Genomic DNA, 25,824 nt, shown 5'->3' on the forward strand with positions numbered 1-25,824 from the left:
AATAAATACTTAAAAAAAAAAAACCTGAGAAAAATTTATACCATGGAATACTCTGCAGCAGTAAAAAAGAAGAATGTTTACCTTTGCAGACAGCATAGAGTCACCTGGAAAGCACCAAACCAAGTGAAATCAGTCAGTCAGAGAACGACAAGTATCATTTGATCTCACTCAAATGATATAGGAAATAGGAAATGATATAGGAAATCTAATTAACAAAATAAAGTGGTGAATGTAGTGGATTCAGAGTCATGGAAGCATGCAAGGAATACAGAATCTCAGAGGAAAGGAATAGGAGGGGGAAAAAAGAAAAAACAGCCTCAGGTAAGGATTAAACTCACACACACACACACACACACACACACACAGTCACCTGAGCCTTGAGCTTTGTCTTCTGTTCTCTGAATACAATGGGAAAACACTTGCTTGCTGTGTTCTGAGTGTGCTCTAAATTTGTGTTTATTAATCTGTGTTCAATCAGTTGATTCTCTGGAAATGCTGATACCCCTCCATGTAACTTTCTCCTGCTTCACATGAGTCACTTCTTTTGGTAATGTTGAAAGAAATGTCCAAACTTGTGGAGAATTTTTCTAAGTTTATGTGACCCAAGCCGGTAACAGTGCCAGGAAGCAGAATAACAATAAATTGCTTGGGAGAATGGCAGTTTTGCATCTTTTTTATACATGAGACTAAAGAAGAAGACATAAATGGGTTACATGACATTCACTGGTGATAAATTGGGGACAGGAGCTAAGGAAAAAAATCTCTGTGATTGGATAAAAAGTAAAAAAATTGAAAAAGACATAAAGTAATTTTTAAGTTTATCTATTAGTTAACTGTTAATATTTAACACAACAACAATAATTGGGGTTCTGCGATCTTCTGTGTTCAGAGATTGTGCTCTTAGGAGTCTGTGAAACAGAAATGTCCCTTAAAATCCGAAGGTATGTTATCCCTGATGCAACAGACAAAAGACAGGCTCAATATGCTAAAATTTGCCCCTTGCAAAAAATTAATAAAACCACACACACACACACACACACACACACACACACACAACAACGCAGACTGGGACATAAATACCCCTTTGGCTGTAATGGGGTGACCTGCGGAGAACACCACCAGGGACTCAGATGATTTAGGAGCCTTTATTAAGCTGGCCAGCGACTACAGTTGCAGCACCCTGCCGAAGCAAAGGCTGAACTACAGCACAGACAATAGGAATTACAGCATTTTTACTTGCAAAAACCACAAAGTTACAAAAACCATAGTTCCACACACAGTATAGTATCAATACCTTTCTATCTATGTGTTTTAGGAACAGAGAACAGCATATTGAGAAGGGGCCATGAGGCCATATCTCAAGGCCTGGCCTGATGTCAGTACCCTCCTATCTATGTGTTTTAGGAACAGAGAGCACAGTGCACCCCATCTGGCCAAAGCACCAGATATGGAGCCCAGCACAGTGACTATCTTCTACTTAGAAAATTTTAACTTCTACCGAAACCAGTTTGGCTCAGTGGATAGAGCATCGGCCTGCGGACTGAAGGGTCCCAGGTTCGATTCCGGTCAAGGGCATGTACCTGGGTTGCGCGTACATCCTCAGTGGGAGATGTGCAGGAGGCAGCTGATCGATGTTTCTCTCTTATCGATGTTTCTAACTCTCTATCTCTCTCCCTTCCTCTCTGTAAAAAATCAATAAAATATATTTTTTAAAAAAATAGAAAATTTTAACTTCAAAGCATCCTATGTGATGCAATGCAAGTTCCCCTGGGGCCTTGGCCAGCTGCAGATTGTTAGGTAATTATCATATTGCAAAGGGCCAGGCCTTTCATATGCAAAAGCATCCTTGCACAGCTTGGGCGGGGCGGGGCTCCAGGGGAACAACAGGGCGGAGCAAGCAGCTATGGCTGCGCTCAGAGGCCCGACTTCTCAGTGTCCCGGCAATTAGTGCAAATACCCCCGAGAGAAAGCTGCCCTCAAGTTCCGACCAATGCCAGACAGTCCAGTTTCTCCAATATGAGTCTGGGTCCCCAGAGAGTCGCCCAGAACTGGAGCTCAGAGATTTAGACTCCCTCCCGATTGAAAACGACAACCCTGTCCTCAGACGCCAGCCCTCTCCCCAGGTGCCTCTGTACCTCTGTATTTTAGTTCCACACCTCACCTCCTCTGAGTCTCAGTACTTTTCTCTTTCCTTCTAGTTGTAGAATTTCCACTCAGCCAGCCTTCCTGTGGTTCTGTATGATGTCTGTTTCTTCTTTTAGTTGTATTTTTGAAGTGTTTGTGAGAGGCAGCAATTTCCGGTGTTTACCTATGCCACCATCTTGGTTTCTCAGCTGAACAAGATATTTTTAAGGCTACATTCTTGCTATCTCTCCTCCCTGCTGTTGTCACACCTCAGAGGTACTTGGCACCAAGGTCCTCTTGATTATAATCAATGACAATGACTGCTCCACAGAAGATAAAGAAGCCTGGATTTCCTCAGATCTGTGTACACAGGGCTCCTCTGGTCTTTTCTTCAAAATAAATTTCTGGTGTAGCTTTAGATGAAGTCCATTCCTCTAATGGAATTAGGTGAGTGTTTCTGCAGTGAAATAACTGAATAAAATGGCAAACACCATCATCTGAAAAGTCACCTTCACCAACAGTCAGAAAATGTTGTGTGTGGCTAGTCAGTTAGGGTAGATTGTGAGGAAAAGCTCAGTAAGGAACTCAGTTGTGGCCCAGTGTGCTGTGCACTGTGGTGACAAATTGTACTCAAAAGGACTGTTCCGCTGTAACTGGCTTGGCTCAGTGGATAGAGCATCGGCCTGCGGACTGTAAAGTCCCGGGTTCGATTCCGGTCAAGGGCATGTACCTTGGTTGCAGGCACATCTCCAGTGCGGAGTGTGAAGGAGGCACCTGATCGATGTTTCTCTCTATTTCTCTCCCTTCCTCTTTGTAAAAAATCAATAAAATATATATATTTTTAAAAAGGACTCTGTTCCAACCCGAGATGCATGGTGCAGACACAGGAGACTGGGAAGGAGGTCTTGAGTCCAGAACATGACCCGGGCTGCAGGGAAAACATGGTGAGAGCCATTGTCTAATTTAGCCAGTAGGCACACAGAGGAGAGAATCACATGGCCAGTAGGTACTAGCATGAATAAGAGGTGAGCACCCGGCCAATGAGACCAGATTCATGTAGGACTCCAGCATCCCTTGGGAATTAGGTCCCCAAACTCATGTCCAATTGTATCCACTCCTGCAGCGTGAATGTCAGTGCCACATAGGAACACCCTGTGAAGGGTCAAATTGAGGCAAGAAATTCATCGCAGTGGATGGGGGGCACAGCAGGACACCCAACATGTGTGTGAAGGTACAGAGACCCAGACCAAATTACCGCGCGATCTCATGTGGGTCAAACTCTGCTCTGGGAACAAGGGGAGGCAGACCAACAGCAGCTCACTCTGAAAGCAGGTTCCCTGGAAAAACCACTGCAGCTGAGAAATGATGGCATTGCCCTGAACAAGGTGAGGCCAAGGGTGTAAAGGGAATGGGAGGAAATGCGTACTGCAACCATGGAAACAGGAGCTGCAGCTGAGCCACCCTGTTCCTCAGACTGTACCTGCAACAGTGAGTGATGCACATCAGTGGTAGAGACCCTGTCTGACGCTGGAGAAATCAATGGGTTAAAATCCAGCCCTTGAATCTGACACTTGTCTGTGGTGTAAACTTCGAGAGCTAAAATCATTTCTCAAATACTGAATATATTGGGGAAGTTGATATGAGTTTCTACTTGTCCAGGTTGTTGTGAGAATTCAAAGAGAAAATGATCAAAAATCTAATCCTGCAATCCTGGCAACAAGTAGTCAGCTTGTTACTTTTATTGATCTGAAAAGTCCAGAGTAAGTGTGCTGGGCTGCATATCTGGCGCTTCGGCCAGACGGGTCAGGCTGTTCTGTCTGTTCCTAAAACGCATAGATAGGAAGGTACTGACATCAGGCCAGGCCTTGAGATAAGGTCTCATGGCCCCTTCCCAGCACGCAGGCCTTCTTTCTCAGAAGGCCCGAAGTCTCATTCCAAGTTTGGGAGACAAAGGACTGGAAAAAGTATAAATAAAGAGAGTTTCCTCCATATTGGGGGGCCCAGAATTTGAAAGTCACATTTTTCTCTGGGCCTCCACAAAATTTAATAAAATGTAATTCCTGTAGTAGGCTGCAGTTCAGCCTTTGCTTCGGAAGGGTGCTGTGACTGTGGTCAGCTGGCCAGCTTAATAAAGGCTGTTAAATTTATGCCAGAACCGGTTTGGCTCAGTGGATAGAGCGTCGGCCTGCGGACTCAAGGGTCCCAGGTTCGATTCCGGTCAAGGGCATGTACCTTGGTTGCGGGCACATCCCCAGTGGGGGGCGTGAAGGAGGCGCCTGATTGATGTTTCTAACTCTGTATCCCTCAACTTTCCTCTCTGTAAAAAATCAATAAAATGTATTTAAAAAGTTTCCCATTAAAAAAAAAAAAATTTAAATTCTGAGTCGGTGGTCTATCTCGCTGAGTCAACCCTTAACAGTAAGTACCATCAATCATCTGCTTGTCACATTCAGCCAACGGAGATTCAGGGAGCTCTGGTGAGGCTGCTGGAGATTCCCAGGTGGGGCTAACCACAATGAGACCCGAATGTCCACAGCACCTGCTTCCTGGGAGCAGTTAGTGGCTTCTTGTAGGTCCCATTTCTTACTAAAATGCACCCAAAGATAAAGGTGCTTGTGGGAACCAGGGCAGTGAGTAGTGCCTGACCTGGGGAGGTGTCTGCAGGAAGAGGCTGGAGTTGCAAGCAGACTTAGACTGAGAACAATCAATGCTGAGAGAGAATCATTGATCAGCTGCCTCCTGCATGCCCCACATTGGGGAAGAAGCCAGTGCACAGGCATCCTCCCTGACTGTGAATGGAACCATGACCTCCTCATTCATGGGTCCATATGGAAAAACTGAGACATGACAGCTGTGTTCTCAACAGCTGTGTTCCTATTTCTCCCTCCCTCCCTCTTGTTCTATGAAATCAATGAAAAATTTTTTTTAAATCAACGCATTGAAAGCGGGAAACGTACTTATACGTTTTAGTTATACGTTTAAGTTGCCTGGTAGTAGAGCGCAAACAATGTGTTAAAATATTTATTTAAAAAATATTAACACATATTATTCTAATACAAAAAAAGCACTTAAGACTTAGAGAAAAGGCTCACCATAAATTCTTACAAAAAATACAATCAAACAACGGTGAGGTAGAAACAGAAATTTACAGAGTATCTTTAAACTACAGGCCTGGTCCACGACATTCCAGCACACAGGGGGCATTCTTCAGCCCAGGTTGTGTCCTTTTGCACTCTGAAGCTCTGAGAAGATGTCTGACTGACAAAGGTAAATAACACTTATATCCATATAAAGAATTATACAAAAATGTTTGTACCAGCTTTATGAGCAATAACCAAATATTTATTAAAATGGACACACGGCCCTAGCTGGTTTGGCTCGGTGGATACAGTGACGGCCTGCGGACTGAAAGGTCCCAGGTTCGATTCCAGTAAAGGGCATGTACCTTGGTTGCGGGCACATCTCCAGTAGGGGGTGTGCAGGAGGCAGCTGGTTGATGTTTCTCTCTCATCAATGTTTCTAACTCTCTATCTCTCTCCCTTACTCTCTGTAAAAAATCAATAAAATATGTTTTTTAAAAAAATGGACACACGATGGTGATATATTCAAAGATAAGAATATCTACCACAGCCCTAGTCAGTTTGTCTCTGGATAGAGCATAGGCCTGTAGACCAAAGGATCCCACATTCGATTCCAGTGCAATGCAAGTACCTTGGTTCAAGACTACTTCCAAGCTCGGGCCCTGGTCAAGGCTCATGAAGGAGGCAACCAATCCATGTGTTTCTCTCACATCGATGTTTCTCTGGACTTTCCCTCTCTCTTCCACTCTCCAATGGAGAAATATCCTCCCGTGAGGATTAACAACAACAACGAAAAGAATATTTATCAAAAAAAATAGCCCTGACTAGTTTGGCTCAGTGGATAGACGGTCGGCCTGCGGACTGAGGGGTCCCTGGTTCGATTCCAGTCAAGGGCATGTACCTCGGTTGCGGGCACATCCCCAATGGGGGGTGTGCAGGAGGCAGCTGATTGATATTTCTCTCTCATTGATGTTTCTAACTCTCTATCCCTCTCCCTTCCTTTCTGTAAAAAACCAATAAAATATATTTTAAAAAATATTTTAAAAAATAAATAAATAAAAAAAATAAAAAAGATGCCGAACCGGTTTGGCTCAGTGGACAGAGCATCGGCCTGGGGACTCAAGGGTCCCAGGTTCGATTCTGGTCAAGGGCATGTACCTTGGTTGCGGGCACATCCCCACTGGGGGCCGTGCAGGAGGCAGTTGATCCATCTCTCTCATCGATGTTTCTAACTCTCAATCTCTCACCCTTCTTCTACATAAAAAAAATATATATATATATTTTTAAAAAATAAAATAAAGAAGATGACTTACTAATATATCTTTAATAAATGTCCAACAATTTATGAAATATAAATTAAAGCAGGAATATACTTAGAAAAAGCGAAGATAAGTATTAAAATGGAATATAAATTCCTGGGTACTAGAAAAGCTGTGAAGAACATCAACAAATTAAACGAGGTCATGAAGCAACTACAGTCATAATTATGATCACTATTATGAGTAGAACTAGTAGCCCAGTACACAAAATTCACGCACATTAAAAGGGAATTAATTGCCCTAACTGGTTTGGCTCAGTGAATAGAGCATCGGCCAGAGGATCAAGGGTCCTGGGTTCGATTCCGATCAAGGGCATGTACCTTCGTTGTGGGTATACCCCCAGTGGGGAGTGTGCAGGAAGCAGATGATTGATGTTTCTGGCTCACAGATGTTTCTAACTCTCTATTCCTCTCCCTTCCTCTCTGTAAAAAAATCAATAAAGTATATTTTTTTAAAGAGGGCATTAATTAGCAAACTGGCCACCTTTTGATTCCGTGAAGAAAGGGGCTCCCTCCTCCCTCCTGTTATGGTCCTGGGTGCAGGAGAATGGCGTTCCTGGATGGCAGGCCAGTGACTCCAAGCTATCCAACAGCAGATTCTATGAGGAATGGGGCTCCCTCCTTTCTACTGTCAGGGTCCGGTTTGAAGATTGGCCATGCCCCCTTTGAGCGAGACCCAGAGTTCTCCAATGCCATGGCCTCCACCTCAGCAACCCAGGAGTGACTGCTGCTGGGCACTCCTGATGCTCTGAGGGTGGGTTCTTCCCTCAGGCCACAGGGGAAACAGGTGCAGAGGGTGAATCCCTTGGCAAAACGACCCAGGATTCAGTAGGTCCACACTCTGAGGGAGGGTTCCTGCCTCAAACCCCGCCCTCACTGGAAATAGCTCCAGGAAATAGCTCCGGGGAGGGTACAGCCATTGAGAAGAAACCCTTGCAGGACTGACTTCCTTCCACTTGGTCAGGATTCTGATGGTCGTGATAAACACCACCCATGGTTTTTATATAAGTAGATGATGGTTACAGTTTCATTTACATGTCAAGATTTATAAAACAGTATATTTAACATATAATTTACTCATTACAGCTGTTATAAAATGGCTCAAGATAAAAGAAATGTACATTCACCTATTTTGTAACAGGTTTTTCAACTCTATATTCAATCCACATGCTTTTGCCCTCAGGGCAAGTCTCATTTCATAGATAGAAAATGTAACAAACAATGAAGTACTTTCACCCAAACCAGTGGTTGGCAAACTCATTAGTCAACAGAGCCAAATATCAACAGTACTTATTCAAAACAGACTCGCCTAGACTGAAAACTGACTTCAGTGCATGCGCCACGAAGGTTCAATCGTACTGTACGTGCACGCCTGCATGTGGGATTTTGTGGAAGAGCCACACTCAAGGGGCCAAAGAGCCGCATGTGGCTTGCGAGCCGCAGTTTGCCGACCACGGACCCAAACCAACAAGAATGCTGGCTGGGTCACAAAAGCCACATCCCTGGATTCAAGACACCCTTTGTTTTCCTCTTAGTTTTGCTGCCAGAGCACCAATGGCTCTGATGGGAACATCTGAGAAGCTACAGGAAGACACAAAACATCTTGATTATAATCAAGGACAATGACAGCTCCACAGAAGATAAACATACCAAGATGTCTCTCAGATCTGTGTACATAAGGCTCCTATAGTCTTTCTTTCAAAAAAAACTTCTTGCTGCAGGTTTAGATGAAGACCATTCCATCTACTGGGCTGCAGTCTGGTCCAACAGGAATTAGGTCAGTGTTTCTGCAGTGAAACGGTTTCCACTCACTGCAATGGTCCTGAAACCAGTGCCCATCACCCATGCAATTGTAGGCATTATGGCACATGGCCCTCTGCAAGACCTGGACAGGAGGTTCCCTTCAAATGTCTCAGCATTCCTTGAAAACAAGAAAAACATTGAAGCTGCTAGAAAACATACTTAAGGTTGTCACAGCTACACGCTCTTTGGAGTGATCTCTCTGTCTCAATGCATCCAGCTTCACATAAGGACTAGAGAGACTATAGTGTTTCCTGAGAAATTATGGGCAGCAATGTATTTGGCAAAAACTGCTGAGCTAATTCCTGCACCATAGTCTTCCACCAAGGGCAAAAATGTTTGAGACGTCAGACAAGTTTTTCAGGTCACCATGCTTGGAGAGCCCATATCTCCTTAGAAACTAACCCATAGAGTCAAACGAATACCCAACATTAAAGAAGTCTTAGGGAAAAAGCTTCATTATTTTGCAAAGAAAGTGCTGTGAGACTGGCAGTTCTTTCAGTGGTTACTTAGGCACTCAATAAATTCATCAATGCCATCTAGGGAGAGCTTGTCCTTGAAAATGGCAGGTCCTCTGCAAGATTATGTTTCCTGGGGCCAACAGTAACCAGTCCTACATGGCAACTCATGACAGACACAAGTAACACTGAGGGCCCAGGTATTCCTAATTTTCTTCAACAAATTAGACAATAGAGTTAGCTTCCCTGGGCTCATGAGGATGGTGATTGAGGCCATCTGTAGAGGTCTTTATAAGTGGTTCAGTTGAAATAACTTCAACAACATAAATATGCAATGACATAGACCTGGCAAGACAGCTCTGTATGTTAAACAGTCCAACATAGATACATATGGTTACAACATACAAACAAGAAAACAGCACAGCAAAAATAGTTGCAGGTACGTTACATAATGTAGGTAATTAAATGTGAGATAAAATTCAGAGCAATGAGACTTCACATATTTTCTTATACAATTGTTAAGTCCTAACAATTCACAGTTAGGAATTAACAAATAACAATTTCTGAATTGTTAAGAAATTACATTTTGAACACATCAAAGAAATTTTTCACATTCGGACTCTTGTGCAAAGCAAATTTACAAATTAGGGAGAGAGATATCTCACATTAATTACACTCATTACGACTTTCTCATATATGAACTCTCTGATGACAATGAAGGTGAGAGTTAGTTGTAAAAGATTGTCCACATTCACTGAATTTATAAGCATTTTCTCCTGTATGAACTGCCTGATGATGGTGAAGGTTGGTGCTACTGGTATAAAATTTCCCACAGTTAATGCACTTACAAGGCTTTTCGCCTGTAAGAACTTAGATGATATTGGAGACCATTGCGACCTGCAAAAGATTTCCCACATTCACTGCATTGATAAGACTTTTTTCCTGTGTGAACACTGATGATGATGAAGGTCAATGCTGCAGGTAAAAGATTTCTCACATTCACTGCATTTCTAAAGCTTTTCTCCAGTGTGAACTTTCTGATGACTGTGAAGGTGGGCCTTAGTGGTAAAAAATTTCCCACATTCGGAGCATTTATAAGGCTTTTCTCCTGTATGAACTCTCTGATGACGATAAAGCATACTGCTGGTGATAAAATATTTTCCACATTCATTGCATTTCAAAGGCTTTTCTCCTGTATGCACTTTCTGATGACGATAAAGTATACTGCTGGTGATAAAAGACTTTCCACAATCATTACACTTAAAAGGCTTTTCTTCTGTATGAACTCTCTGATGAGTACGAAGGTAGGACTTACCAGTAAAAGATTTCCCACATTCACTACAATTATAAGGCTTTTCTCCTGTGTGAACTCTCTGGTGATACTGTAGTGTAGCCCTAGCAGTAAAAGATTTCCCACATTCACTGCATTTAAAAGGCTTTTCTCCAGTGTGAACTTTCTGATGACTGTGAAGGTGGGCCTTACTGGTAAAAGATTTCCCACATTCAGTGCATTTATAAGGCTTTTCTCCTGTATGAACTTTCTGATGACGATAAAGTATACTGCTGGTGATAAAAGACTTTCCGCATTCAATGCATTTATAAGGCTTTTCTCCTGTATGAACTCTCTGATGACGATAAAGTATACTGCTGGTGATAAAAGACTTTCCACAGTCACTACATTTAAAAGGCTTTTCTCCTGTATGAACTCTCCGATGAGTACGAAGGTAGGACTTACGGGTAAAAGATTTCCCACATTCACGGCATTTATGAGGCTTTTCTCCTGTGTGAACTCTCTGGTGATATTGTAGTGTAGCCTTAGCAATAAAAGATTTTCCACAGTCACTGCATTTATGAGGCTTTTCTCCAGTGTGAACTCTCCGATGACATTGGAGACCCTTGATATCTGTAAAAGTTTTTCCACATTCACTACATTGATAAGGCTTTTCTCCTGTGTGAACTCTCTGATGATACTGGAGACCAATGCTACGTGTAAAAGACTTTCCACATTCACAGCATTTATAAGGCTTTTCTCCCGTATGAACTCTCTCATGATTATGAAGGTTGGAGTTAGTTTTAAAAGCTTTTCCACATTCACGGCACTGATAAGGCCTTTCTCCAGTGTGACCTCTCTGATGACAATGAAGTTCCGATCTAGTGATAAAAGACTTCCCACATTCACTGCAATGATAAGGTCTCTCTCCAGTGTGCACTCTCTGATGACGACAAAGTTTAGTACTACTGGTGTAAGCTTTCCCACAGTCACTACATTTATAAGGCTTTTCTCCAGTGTGAACTCTCTGATGATATTGGAGACCCGTGGTACTTGTAAAAGTTTTTCCACATTCAGTGCATTGATAAGGCTTTTCACCAGTGTGAACTCTCTGATGTCTACGAAGTTTGGCGTTAGTGGTAAAAGTTTTCCCACATTCAGTGCATTGATAAGGTTTTTTTCCTGTGTGAACTCTCTGATGATTACGAAGGTGAGAGTTAGTTGCAAAAGATTTTTCACATTTAGAGCACACAAAACATCGCTTTCCAACATGAACCCCCTTTTCCTTAATAAACATGTGGGTGCAACTAATGTCTTTCTTATATTCTTTACTGGTGTCACAATTTTCTCTCCTTTGAAACATCATCTCAGGAGTTGAAATAGCATTTGGACTGTCCCTGGTCAGAGGGGCCTTTAGGTGGAGATGTGCTGACCTGGTAAGGACACCCCGCCCAACTTTCCTGCAGGTGAAAAGATTCTGGGACACATTGAAATTGCAGCTGTTTGCAAGTGAGATTCTGTCCACACTTCTAATGAAAGACTTCTTTCTCACATGCTGCTGGTGAAATTTTACAGTGAAAGAAAACTGTGTTGCACATGCCCCACACTTCAACAGTATCTGTCCGTGTTGTGTTCCCTGCAGCTCCATCACGTGGAAAATGTTTCCCAAGATTATTCCACAACTCTCACAGGGGTGGCTGTTCAGGGAAGACACGGCTTCCCTGGGATTCCTTCCCTGTGACACTCTAACGGAAATGTTCTGCTCAGGTGCCTCCGCATTCTCTGCTCCACAGCAGCAACCTGTATAAAAGTAAATACTGGTGAGGTACTTGTTGACCTTATGAAAACAGAATATCTTCAACACGAATCATTAACTGTCCTGACTAGGCATGATTGCATAGAAAGATTTTCAACACGAGTGAGTTACACAGTGAAAAAAATGCTGTTATAAATAACGTGGCCCCAAAAGTCAGTCGATGATGGAAATATCAGCAAGAGAGGAACAGAGGCATATAAGTAGTTACAAAGAAGAGAGGAAGGCTCTACTCATTGTTCTTGCACAAACAGCTTCCATTAGAACTTTACATTCTGACCATTTAAGTCTCTGCGGAATAATTTCAAGCTACTCAAAGCCATAAAAATTATTTGTAGTAGATCACAGGATATACAACTTCAATATAATAACACGTGTGCTCTCCAAGGTGCTGCAGGTATGGACCAAGGTTGGCTTGCTGTGAAGAGAGACTTGTGAAAGAGGCAGAGGTGAAAAGTCAAGACAGGTGAAGATTATCTGTGATCTGTAACTCTAAGTAGAGATGATCACAATTAGAATTGAATACTTGGCAAAGTATTAACAATAAGCACAAACAAGCATAATTCATTGAGGAATGAACAACTGCAACAATACACCGGGTTTCTACCTATGAATGTAACAAAGGCCTGTCATGAATTCCTTCCCAATGACCCTTCCCCAAAGAAAGACCACGTGGGGTCCATTGTGTCATTCATAAAGTCGTGTTTCTTCTCTGATGAGGCATTGCTTGCGATAAATGATGCATAGAACATGGAGGGTCAATACTATGGCAGAACAACAAAGGACAAATGAGATCACAGTCAAAAGACCTATATAAGTGACATCATCAAGATGGCAATATCAGAGATATGCGCTTCTTCCCCCATCCCAGTGTAAGTGGACAGCTTTCCATGAACAAAAAACCCATAGGAAAATGGAATAAGAGTACCATGAAGACAAAAAGTATCACAGACACAAATAAAGGAGAACTGTACAGAAAGAATGACTAGAAAGACTGGGTGAACAAATATATTTGATGATACCTACAGTCAAAAACAAGGGTCAGAGTTACCTCCAGCAGCCACTGTGCTTCTGCTATCATTGACCCTAGTGGCCAAAATCTGGAAAGTGGTGTGTTTAAAAACCTCAGAATGCCTTGGCTAGTATGGCTCAATTGGTTGGAGCATAGTCCTGAGTACCAAAGGGTCGAGGATTTAATTCGCAGTCAAGGCACATATCAGAATGTGGGTTCCATTTCCCCTTAGATTGTGTACAGAAGGCAGCCGATTGATGTTTATCCCTCACACTGATGTTTCTCTCTCTCTCTCTCCATCTCTCTTCCTCTATTTCTGAAAGCAATAATAAATATATAAATAACTATTTCAAGGTAGTCCGACCCAAAACTGAAAACAATCTACTGACAAAGTAAAACAAAACAAAACACGACAACCTATCAAAATCATGTATAAAAATCAGAAAATACAATTGTAAGAGGAAATTTTATAGGGAAAAATGCCTACATTATGAAAAAAGATATCAAAAACCTAACCTTCCAGCTCAGGAATCTATAAACAAAACAAGAAAATAAACTGAAAGATTGCCAAGAAATGACACAAGAAATATTTGAACAAGCATCAATTAAAGGGAGAGAAGACAAAATAAACAAAATACCTAACAGGTACTTTTCTCAAATACAAAAATTGGTAAACCTTGATCTAGACCAAGGGTGGGCAACACCTAGCACATGCTGGCATGCGAAACCCTCTCTTATAATCTTCCATTTACAATATTTTTCTTAATATCGACTTTTTCATTTTTCAGATAAATTCAGTGCAGGTGCACCTTAGATAAATAAATAATTTTACATAACATGTATACATTAAAAACTCAATGTATTTTTCATCATCATGTACTGTGTTTTTGTCGCTCGAATGAATTTTATTATTTCTTCAAGATTCTTTACATACGTACATATTAAGAAATATCAAGTAGGCATAACATGTTCTCAAAAATTAGGGTTGGCACGCAGAATTTTAATTCACAGATTTTGCTGGTTTTGGCACGCACTCACAAAAAGGTTGCCCACCCCTAATCTAGACTAAAGCAAAAAACAAAAACAAATAAGTAAAAAAGAAAAACAAACCTCAACGAAATGAAAAAAGAAATGAAACGAAAGACATTACACCTGACACTATGAACCCCAAAGCATCATAACAGAGGTTGATGTTACGAAACGAGAATACCAAACTTACAAGCCACAGCTTCCTCTGACCTTCAGGAGGTCCTGGGGTGGAGGGGTAGACGAAGACATATATGAGGAGAAACTGGACTGACTGGCATCAGGGCAGGAACGAAGGGGTGGCTTTCTCCCAGACAGAGGTGCTCGCAGAGGTCATTATACCTACATTGGGCCATCCCAGGTCACAAGTCTGATTGACAACCATTTCAGTTTTTCCTTAGGATTCCTTCAGACTTAATTTTATCCCATTTAAAACCCCACCCAAGGTCTGTCTGAGGAATAGCAGCTGTGTGTGAAGTCTACCCCCACCAGTCAGAGGATCCACCACAACTGTGAACAGCACCCACCAAAGGAGCTGCTACCAACTGAGGAGCAGCTGCTATCACAACCGCCCGAGGAGCAACCGCAGCCCGAGGAGCCACTGCGACCCAAAGAGCAGCCACTGAACGACTGAACATCTAGATATGGCGGTATGATCAAACATGGGTAGACAAAGAATCCCTCAAAGGAAAGAAAAGGAGGATTCGCCAGAAAAGCAGCTAAGTGATACAGAGGCATGTAACATGACAGAAAAAGAACTCAGATTAAGGGTCCTAGAATGCATAAACCAGATAGAGGAAAAAATCAACAACTTATGCAAGAAGCAAGAAGAAACAGATGAAAAAAACAATAAATTATGTAAGAACCAAGAAGAAATGAAGAGTGATGTAGCTGCAATAAAAAACACCACTGAAAGTTTCAACAGTAGACTAGGAAAAGCCGAGGACCGAATTAGCGAATTAGAAGGGAGGGAAACAAAACACACACAAACTGAACAGCAATTGGAGAAAAAAATTAAAATACAGGAGGAGAGCCTAAGGGAGCTATGGGACAACATAAAACAAAACAACATATGAATAATAGGGGTGCCAGAACAACAGAAAGAGGAACAAGGGTTAGAAAACCTATTTGAAGAAATAATACCAGAAAACATTCCTGAGGTGGGAAGAAAAAAGTCACACAAGCACAGAGAGTCCCAAACAAGGTGAACCTGAAAAGACCCACACCAAGACACATCGTAATTACCATGGCAAATGTTCAGGACAAAGAGGGGATCTTAAAGGCTGCAAGAGAGAGACGGAAATATACATTCAAGGGATCTCCCATTAGATTATCAAATGATTTCTCAACAGAAACACATCAGGCCAGAAAAGAATGCACAGAAAATTACAAAGTGATGCAAAGCAAAGGACTGAATCCAAGAATACTCTATCCAGCAAGGCTATCACTCAAAATTGAAGGGGAAATAAGAAGCTTCACAGACAAAAAAAGGCTAAGGGAGTTTATCACCACCAAGCCAGCAATGCAAGAAATGCTAAAGGGACTGGTGTAAAAAGAAGAAATATCAAGCTCAGAAAGAAAACAGCCACACACACAAAAAAAAAGAAATGGCTACAAACAAGTACCTTTCAATAATAACTTTAAATGTAAATGGACTAAATGCTCCAACCAAAAGACATCGAGTGGCTGAATGGGTGAAAAAACATGACCCATATATTTGCTGTCCACAAGAGACCCACCTCAGAAGGGACTCACACAGACTGAAAGTGAAGGGATGGGAAAATATCTTTCAGGCAAATGGAAAGGGAAAAAAAGCTGGGGTAGCAATACTTATATCGGACAAAATAGACCTCAAAGTAAAGGCCATAACAAGAGATAAGGAAGGCCACTTCATAATACTAAAGGGATCAATACAACTAGAAGATATAACCCTGATAAACATATATGCACCCAATGCAGGAACACCCAAATACATTAAAAAAAAAAAAAAAAAAACTCCTGGAAGATATCAAAGGAGAGATTGACAACAATACAATCATAGTAGGGGATTTTAATACATCACTGACATCACTTGATAAATCCTCTAGACCAGGGGTGAGCAAACTTTTTGACTCAAGGGCCACAATGGGTTTTTAAACTGGACTGGAGGGCCGGAATAAAAGCATGGATGGAGTGTTTGTGTGAACGAATATAAATTCAAAGTAAACATCATTACATAAAAGGGTACGGTCTTTTTTTTTTTTTTAGTTTTATTCATTTCAAACAGGCGGGATCCAGCCTGCAGGCCGTAGTTTGCCCACAGCTGCTCTAGACAAACAATAAGCAAAGAAACAGCAATCCTAAATGATTCACTAGATCAGATGGACTTAATTGACATCTTCAGAACACTTCACCCCACAGCCACAGATTATACGTTCTTCTCAAGGGCTCATGGGACATATTCAAAAATAGACCACATATTGGGTCACAAACAAAGTCTCCCCAAATTCAAGAAGATTGAAATCATACCAAGCATCTTCTCAGACCACAAGGGCATAATATTAGAAATAAACTACAATAAAAACAACCCAAAATACTCAAAACACTTGGAAGCTGAATAGCATGTTATTAAATATTGGTTGGGTTACCAATGAGATCAAAGAAAAAATTAAAAACATCCTGGAAACTAATGACAATGAAAACACAACAATCTAAAACCTATGGGGACACAATGAAAGCAATCCTGAGAGGGAAGTTTATAGCTCTATCTCAAAAAACAAGAAAAAAGGATAGTAAGTCATCTAACTCTACAACTCAAAGAATTAGAAAGAGAGCAACAAGAAAAGTCCACAGTGAGCAGAAGGAAGGAAATAATAAAGATTAGAGCAGAAATAAATGACACAGAGTCCAAAAAAAAAAAATACATAAAATCAATGACACCAAGAGCTGGTTCTTTGAAAGGATAAACAAGATCGATGAACCTCTAGCCAGGCTCACCAAGAAGGAAAGAGAGAGGATTCAAATAAACAAAATCAGAAATGATAGAGGCGAAATAACAACAGACCCCACAGAAATACAAATGATTGTTAAACAATACTATGGACAACTCTACTCCAACAAATTAGACAACCTGGAGGAAATGGACACATTCACAGAAAAATACAACATTCCAAAACTCAATCGGGAAGAATATACACCCAACAGCAGGCCAGAGGAGAGCAAGAATCAAGTCAAAGATTTGAAATGTGAAGAAGCAAAAAACACCCAACTGGAAAAGCAAAAGGAAAAAATAATCTGAAAATACGAAGATAGTGTAAGGAGCCTCTGGGACAGGTTCAAGCGTACCAACATCAGAATTATAGGGGTGCCAGAAGATGAGAGAGAGCAAGATATTGAAAACCTATTTGAAGAAATAATGACAGAAAACTTCCCCCACCTGGTGAAAGAAATAGACTTACAAGTCCAGGAAGCACAGAGAACCCCAAACAAAAGGAATCCAAAGAGGACCACACCAAGACACATCATCATTAAAATGCCAAGAGCAAAAGACAAAGAGAGAATCTTAAAAGCAGCAAAAGAAAGAAACTCAGTTACTTACCAGGGAGTATCGATAGGAATGTCAGCTGATTTCTCAACGGACACTTTGCAGGCCAGAAGGGAGTGGCAAGAAATATTCAAAGTGATGAATGCCAAGAACCTACAACCAAGATTACTTTATCCAGCAAAGTTATCATTCAGAATTGAAGGTCAGATAAAGAGCTTCACAGATAAGGAAAAGCTAAAGGAGTTCATCAGCACTAAAACAGTATTATACGAAATGCTGAAAGGTTTCCTTTAAGAAGAGGAAGAAGAAGAAAAAGGTAAAGATACAAATTATGAACAACAAACATGCATCTATCAACAAGTGAATCTAAGAATCAAGTGAATAAATAATCTGATGTACAGAATGAACTGGTGATTATAATAGAATCAGGGACATAGAAAGGGAATGGACTGACTCTTCCTGGGGGGAGGGGGGGAAAGGTGGGGATGCGGGAAGAGACTGGACAAAAATCATGCACCTATGGATGAGGACTGTGGGTGGGGAGTGAGGGCACAGGGTGGGGTGGGACCTGGGAGGAGGAGAGTTATGGGGGAAAAAGAGGAACAAATGTAATAATCTGAACAATAAATATTTAATTAAAAAAAAAAAAAAAAAGAAACAGAATTTCCAAATGATGAGGCCCAGAAATCAGGATTTTAAAAAGATTCCCAGGTGATTCTAATGTGCAGCCAAGGTTGAGAACCATTGTCTTCGGAATAGAGAGGTAAAGTAGAAAGCAGTAGGAGCCCAAACCAGTTTGGATCAGTGGATAGAGACTCGGTCTGGGGACTGAAAGGTCCCACGTTCGATTCCGGTCAAGGGCATGTACCTTGGCTGCAGGCACACCCCCAGTAGGGGGTGTGCAGGAGGCAGCTGATCGATGTTTCTGGCTCAACGATGTTTCTAACTCTCTGTCCCTCTCCCTTTCTCTCTGTAAAAAAAAATTAATAAAATATATGAAAAAGAAAGAAAACACACTGAGACTGGTAGGAGGTACAGAGGCATGGCAGGTGCTGATCCTGTACCCATGGGGGACACTTTTTTAAGTGGGAGAGAGATTGTCTCTGCAGAGGTCACCTGGAGGAGAAAGGGGTCCCAGTGCCACACCAGATGCCCAGCAAGGGTCCCAGACTGGGGAAAAAAGGCCCTACTGGCAGTAAGAACTACGGGCTGTAAAAACCAGTGCGGACTGGGGCTCAGTGACACAGAGGCTGCAGGAGACCCAGCTGCTCCTCTTACAATGCCAGTACCAAGAACTGAACTTACAACTTCCCGCTTCTTCTCACCTCCAAGGCCTGGTGAGCCAGGTGGTGGAGGGGCGGTTCAAGGCACATATGAGGGGAAACTGGACCAACTGGAATCTGGGCAGGAATTCGGGGGCAGCTTTCTCCAGGCAGAGTTGCTTGCTGTGGTCATTATACCTATGCTGCCACTTCCAAGATGGCAGGTCTTACAACCATTTCTGTGTGCTCCGACCTGGTGATTCCCTGAGACCTCACCCCATCCAATTTACAACTCCACCCAAGCTGTCTGCAGCAGCGTTTGTATATGAATTGCCTGCCTTTGCTCAGGTTAAAACCTGTCAAACAAGTTGCAGTTCAGTCAGGGAGCCCCAAACCTATCAATAAATGGCCTATACCCAGCACAAGCACTAGCCTTCCTTTCTTCACAGCTGGGCCTCATCAGGGCACTTCTAAATTCGATGCAAAGAGGAGAATCTGCAGATCTCTCTGTAAATGCTGCTGGGTGGCTCCAGGCCGAGGCTGACTTTACACCTCCCTGGAGACCCAAGAGCCAGTGTACCCAGTGGTCAGTGTCATACAATAGCAGGTTACAACTCTTCACATCCATAAGCCACACACTCAAAGGGCAGACTCACTGACTACAAAAGCCCCACTGATGTAGGTCATGCTTCATAGGGGTCTCTCCTGCACAGCAGCTCTCCCACTGTAGTCATAGTGACACCCATCAATGCTAAAATACTCGAGAAAATTCTGGCTAATCTGATCCAGCAATACATTAGAAAGATCATACACCATGACCAAGTGGGAATTATTCGGGGGATGAAAGATATCTGAAAATCAATAAATATGATACAACATATGTACAAAAATGAAAGACAAAAATCATTTAAGCATATCAATTGATGCAGAAAAAGCATTTGACATAATCTGACACCCTTTCTTGAAAAAACTCTCAGCAAAGTGGGAGCCCAAGGATCATACACGTAATAAGAGCCTTATATGACAAACCCACAGCCAACATTATATTCAATCAGCAAAAACTACAACCATTTTCCCTTAGACAGGAACAAGACAGGGATGACCACTTTGACTGCTCCTGTTTGATATAAAACTGGAAGTGCTAGCCATAACAATCCGAGAGGAAGCAGAAATTAAACGCATCATAATTGGAATATAAGAAAACTGTCATTATTCAAAGATGACATGATATTGTACATAGAAAACCCTAAAGACTCCATCAAAAAACTACTAAATTTAATAAATGCATTCAGAAATGTAGCAGGATACAAAATTAATAACCAGAAATCTATGGCTTTTTTATATACCAATAACGAACGCACAGATAAACAAACAAACAAACAAACAAACAAACAAAAAATCCTATCTACCATTGCAACAAAAAATTAGGATACGTAGGAATAAACTAACGAGGTAAAAGACCTGTACTCTGAAAACTACAGGAAGTTGAAAAAAAGAGATGGAAGAAGATATAAACAAATGGAAACATATACCGTGTTCATGGATTGGTAGAATCAACATCATTAAAATGTCCATAATACCCAAAGCAAACTTCAGATTCAATGCAATCCCCATTAAGATACCAACCACATATTTCACAGACGTATAAAAAGCTCTTCAAAAATAAATATGAAATAATAAAAGTAACAATAAAAAATAGCCACAAAAAAAATATCCCCAGCAATCTTGAGAAGAACAAAGTTGGAGGAATGACAATACCAGATACCAAGGTATATTGCAAAAATGCCTGGTAATGGCACAACAACAGACATATAGAACAATGCAACAGAACAGAGAATCCCGAAATCGACCCAAGCCTTTATGCTCAATATCTGTTAAAGGAGGCAACAGCATACAATGAAGTCAAGATAGTCTCTTCTTCAATTAATGGTGTTGGGAAAATTGGATACATGCAAAAAAATGAAACTAGACCACCAACTTATATCATACACAAAATAAACTAAATATAGATAAAGTCCGCAAACGTTAGATGGGAAACCATAAAAATCTTAGAAGAATCCACAGGCAGCAAAACATCAGACATATATCCTAGCAATGTCTTTACGGATAGCGTAATGTTTCCATTTCCTAGGGTAATGGAAACTAAGGAAAAAATGAACAAATAGAACTACGTCAAGATAAAAAGCTTCTGCACAGCAAAAGAAGCCATCAAAAAAACAACAAGAAAGCCCACTGAATTGGAGAACATATTTGCCAATGTTATATCCGATAAGGGTTTACTCTCCAACATTTACAGGGAACTTAAACACCTTAAGAAAAAGAAGATAAACGATCCAATCCAAAAACGGGCAAAGGACTTAAATACACACTTTTCGAAAGTGGTCATTCAGAAAGCCAAGAGACATATAAAACCATGCTCAAAGCCACTTATCCGAGAGACGCAAATCAAAACGACAATGAGATATCATCTCACACCTGTCAGGATGCCTATCATCAACTAATCAACAAAGGACAACGTGCTGGCAAGGATGTGGAGAAAAGGAACCCTTGTGCTCAGCTGGTGGGAATGCATATTGGTACAGACACTGTGGAATATAATGTAGAGTTTCCAAAAAATTAAAAATGGAACTCCCAATTGACCCATCTAGGAAAATATCGCAAGAAATAAAAAACAGCCCTAGGTGGTTTGGCTCAGTGGATAGAGCGTCGACCTGCAGGTTAAAGGGTCCCAGGTTCGATGCCGCCCAAGGCAACATGCCTTGCTGTGGCTCGATTCCCAGTAGGGTGCATGCAGAACACAGAGATCAATGACTCTCTTATCATTGATGTTACTATCACTTTCTCCCTCTCCTTTCCTCTCTCTGGAATCAATAATGAAATATTAAAAAAAAAAAAAAAAGAGAGAGAAATCAGAAACACCAATCAGAAAGGTCATATGTACCCTATGTTCATAGCAACGCAATTTACAATAGCTAAGATTAGGAAATAGCCTAAGTGCCCATCAGTAGATGAGTGGATTAAAAAACTGTGGTACATCTACAAAATGGAATACGAGGCTGCTGTCAAAAAGGAGGAACTCTTACAATTTGCAACAGCATGGATGCAACTGGAGAGCATAATGCTAAGCAAAATACGCCAGGTGGAGAAAGATAAATATCACATGATCTCACTCATTTGTGGTCAATGAGAGAAAATGGCGACATATGTAATACAATATATATTACTTTAAACAATAAATAATTTTTAAAAAAGAAATGTTGTGAAAATATCCATACTACACAATGCAGTCTACAGATTAAGTGGAACCCTGAGGATAATTCTTATGGTATTTTACAAAGACATGAAAAGAGAACCTTGAAATGTATAGAAGTAAAAAATGTGAATAGCAAAAACAATCGTGAGTGAGAAGCAAGCTGGTGGCATCACACTTCCTGACTTCAATTTCTTACAAAGACAAAGCAAGCAAACATTGTGTTGCTCAAGAAACACAGACACATACATCAACAGAACAGAACAGAAAACACAGAAACCCAGACACATACTTTCAAGTAATCTTTGTCAAAATTGCAAGACAGAGAAGAAGGAAAAGATAGTTTCTTCAATGAATGGTGCTGTTGAAAATCAATACTCACATGGAAGCACAAAAATACTGGACGCCAATGATAAAATTTAACACAACATGCATAACAGAATTGAATATCAGCGCTAAAACTTAAAACGCCTCACAACAACCTAGAGAAAAAGTTTTGGAGATTTGTTATGACATGATTTTCTGAATGTGACACCAACCACCACAAAAAAAAAAACAACAGTCAAGATGGCAACAAATAAAGAAAAAAGCTTCTTCACAGCACAACAGCAATACACAAAATGAAATGAAAGGAAATCGAGAGAACAGAAGAAAATAATTGCAAATCCTATGAAGGAATTCCTTGGGAGATTGTGGATTCAGTTCTGATCAGCACAATAAAGCGAATATTGAGATATAGACAGAAATTCACACAAATAGTTGCCGTTCCCAGGGAATAATAAAGTTATGTTAATACTATATTGGAAGCTAATAATGCAATGACTTGTCTGAAAAACAAACTCGATATAACTTCATTAAAAATACTTTACTGCTGCCAAAACCGGTTTGGCTCAGTGGATAGAGCGTCGGCCTGTGGACTGAAAGGTCCCAGGTTCGATTCTGATCAAGGGCGTGTACCTTGGTTGCGGGCACATCCCCAGTAGGAGATGTGCAGGAGGCAGCTGATCGATGTTTCTCTCTCATCGATGTTTCTAACTCTCTATCTCTCTTCCTTCATCTCTGTAAAAAAAAACCTCAAAAAAACTTTATTGCTAAGCAGTAGCAACAAGCATGTGAGCTTCCAAAAACATGGTAGTGAAAGGACAGAACGGGGCTGATAACCGTGTTCCTAACTCCTCTTCAAGCAAAAGCCATAGAATGTATCAGTTGCTCAGCCAGCCCTTATCTCAGCCAATAGGAACGCAAGGAAACTAGCCCAAGGCCAAAAGTATGCTAGCCACCTCCTAACTTTGTGTAACCAGACCCTAGCTGCACCCTGCCCTTGCGTCATTAGCCCCCGGCCCTCACTCAGCCAACCGGAATAGGCCAAATCAGTGGTCCAAGTGAGCCCCCACCCCCTGACCCAAGCCCTATAAATTCTTTGTTCTTCCAAGATCCAGGCTCTCTCTTGCATCCAGTAATGGAGGCAAGAGGGGGACCAAGTCCCGGGCTTGAATAAAAGACCCTTTGCTTTTGCATCGGAAAAGGCTCCCTGGTGGTGGATTATTGGGGACCTCGAACTCTGGGCATAACAGTAGCACTAGACCTGCTGAACGCAGGGTTGCCAAAAACATGGACTTTGTAGAAAAGCGGGTGTGGGGGAGTTATATCTGCAAAGCACTATTAAGCACATGCAAAAATATGTGTTCCTGTATGTAATAAGCAATTAATATATAAAATATACAAGGTAGTTAGAACACTCTTTAACCAAAAAATACAGTTAATAAACAGGATAAGGATGTAGAGACAATTCTCAAAAAAATACGTACAAATGACCAACAGGAATATAGAAAATGCTTTCCTCACTGATCAAGGTGGAATCCCTTAGGCTTCCAGCAACACTACCAACCACAAGTCCTTCCCTGTGAGTTTAGTACCGAGGGGAGTATTGGGACTTCAGGAACAGAAGGGAGCAGTGGAAACAGACCAACCCTCCCCAGGACAGCTGCTACCCAGAAAACGGGAAAATCAAGCAGTACCACAGTCTACCTGGGAGGACAGAGCACACCCTGGGGGCTGGGCCCTGGGAAATCGCAAAGCCAAGTCCAGGTCACTGGTAACAGTGAGGGTCTTACCCAGCGAGGATATAAGTTCAAAGTTCTCCAGCATCACGTTCAGGTACAGCTGTCTCTGACCCTCATCAAGGAGGCTCCATTCCTCCCTGGAGAAGTACAGGGCAATGTCCTCAAAGGTCACGCCAACCTGTCAGAATGGAGACAATTGAAACCAGAGCTGCCTTTCAGAGAACCAGTAATTCTACACCTTACACACCTTCCCCCCCCTCAACGTCCTCCAGGGCCCCTGGTTACTGTGGACACCGGGCCCTAATGCTCATCACAATCCCATTACTCACTGTGATGGCCCTCAGCAGAGCAGCTGGGTTTGGTGGGAAGGATGGAGGGAGGGGAGGGGAGAGGGCAATGCCATTTAAGGTCTGGGAGATGCCTGCAGGGCCCCAGACTTTCTACCAGGCAACACCACTGCAGTCTCCTAGATCCGGCCTCCAAGACAAAGCCAAGCGTGGGTTTATGCTTCACCTTTAAATCCCCACACCAGGTCCCGGGACCATCAGCTCACACTTCCTCCAGATGTGCACACCACTGGGTAATGTTTATCCCCTTCTCATGGTCAGATCCCAGGTTCACTCCCTCAGCTCTGCCCCCTTCCTGCTCCAATGCCACTGGATCTCGCTGGACTCACCCACGAACTTGGCAAATGGCGTGTAGAGAGCTTGTAGTCCAGCCGGATCCAGGACCACCCCAGGCCCCTGACGGACCCACAGCCGGGAAAGCCCCGAATGACGCTGTGCCGTCCTCCCTGCAGCCTCTGCTCTTTCCATCAATACTCACAGCCACATCCTCAGGGACCTTCACGTTCGAGTCACCCCTGTCCTCTCTGCCCTGCACTTGCTGTGTCCTCAGAAGCCACAACACTCCTCTCTCCCCTCCACCTTCCTCACGGTCCTCCACGCGGGACTGAGCTGCAGGACGGGACAGGCGCCCTCCCCAGGCTGTGGTGTCTGTGTGAGGAGGCGCTGAGGGCCTGGGGGACTCGACTCACCTCAACCCGTCTCCTCGGAGGGGGCGCCGCCATTGCCCGCTGTGGGCTGAGCCGGGCGGGAGTAGAAGCTGCTGCGGGAATGGCGGTCCCTGTCCCGGCCCTGGCGTGGGTTTAGGGGACGACTCCGAGCTTCAATCCCAGGTGGGAGCTGTGAGCACCACTGGAGGCTCCCACCATGGGCTGTGAGGCGGGGAACACCGGTCTCCGGCCTTCTCCACGGGACTGCGCGACCAGGAAAACCTCACCACCTGAGACAAAAAAACTGAGAAGACGAAATCCTGCCACTAGGATTACCGGTCCCGCCCTCCCGAAGTGGCCAAACGGAAATGCCTTCTCTGACCCTCCATTGGCTCCGCCTGATGCCATTCCATGAGTGGCCTTCTGGGTAATGTAGTTTCTAAGCGCCAAGGCCGGGATCCAGTATTTCTCAGTTGACTCTAGGACTGGATTTAGGGGCAGATAGCCCAAGAACACACCAAGTACACTAAGGGTCCTCTAGCGCCTTCAGGGGAGGTGATTTCCGAGACAAGATTGTTTCTCCTGCACCTGAAGGGCTTTCTTTAACTGCGGTTTTGCATATATTTGTTCAGGACTTGCTGTTTCTGAAAGGCAGGCATTGTTTCTTCATTCAAGACTTTTGGCATGTGTTTCCCTGGGGCCTTATGTATCTGGAGGAGGTTGTTCAAGACTCTAACTGCCTTAACCTGCCTCCATTGAATCGTTTATACAAAGTTAAGGTCACAAAACAGACTCTCATACTTAAGGGCATCTGCTTCTCATGCCTGTTAT

General features: G+C 42.4%; 1 protein-coding gene across 2 annotated transcripts; it reads right to left on the reverse strand.

Moving 5' to 3' along the window:
• Positions 1–1,148: 1,148 nt before the first annotated feature.
• LOC138999738 (zinc finger protein 665-like) lies at positions 1,149–24,111 on the reverse strand. 2 transcript variants are annotated; one of them, XR_011469441.1, is made up of 3 exons: positions 24,051–24,111; positions 8,173–11,850; positions 1,149–3,052 (listed from the first exon to the last, which is right to left on the reverse strand). XR_011469441.1 is itself a non-coding variant. In XM_070401958.1 (2 exons), the coding sequence occupies exons 1-2, from the start codon at positions 24,082–24,084 to the stop codon at positions 9,791–9,793; spliced, it is 2,094 nt and encodes a 697-aa protein (XP_070258059.1). In that variant the 5' UTR covers positions 24,085–24,111; the 3' UTR covers positions 4,697–9,790. The 2 variants fall into 2 exon arrangements, 1 of the variants encoding a protein (XP_070258059.1); XM_070401958.1 differs by lacking the exon at positions 1,149–3,052 and having other exon boundaries at positions 4,697–11,850.
• Positions 24,112–25,824: the final 1,713 nt, after the last annotated feature.

This window comes from Myotis yumanensis, unplaced genomic scaffold (genome assembly GCF_028538775.1).
Source record: "Myotis yumanensis isolate MYYU_CA2020_CCGP unplaced genomic scaffold, mMyoYum1.0.hap1 SCAF_23, whole genome shotgun sequence".
In the NCBI taxonomy this organism is placed as follows: domain Eukaryota; kingdom Metazoa; phylum Chordata; class Mammalia; order Chiroptera; family Vespertilionidae; genus Myotis; species Myotis yumanensis.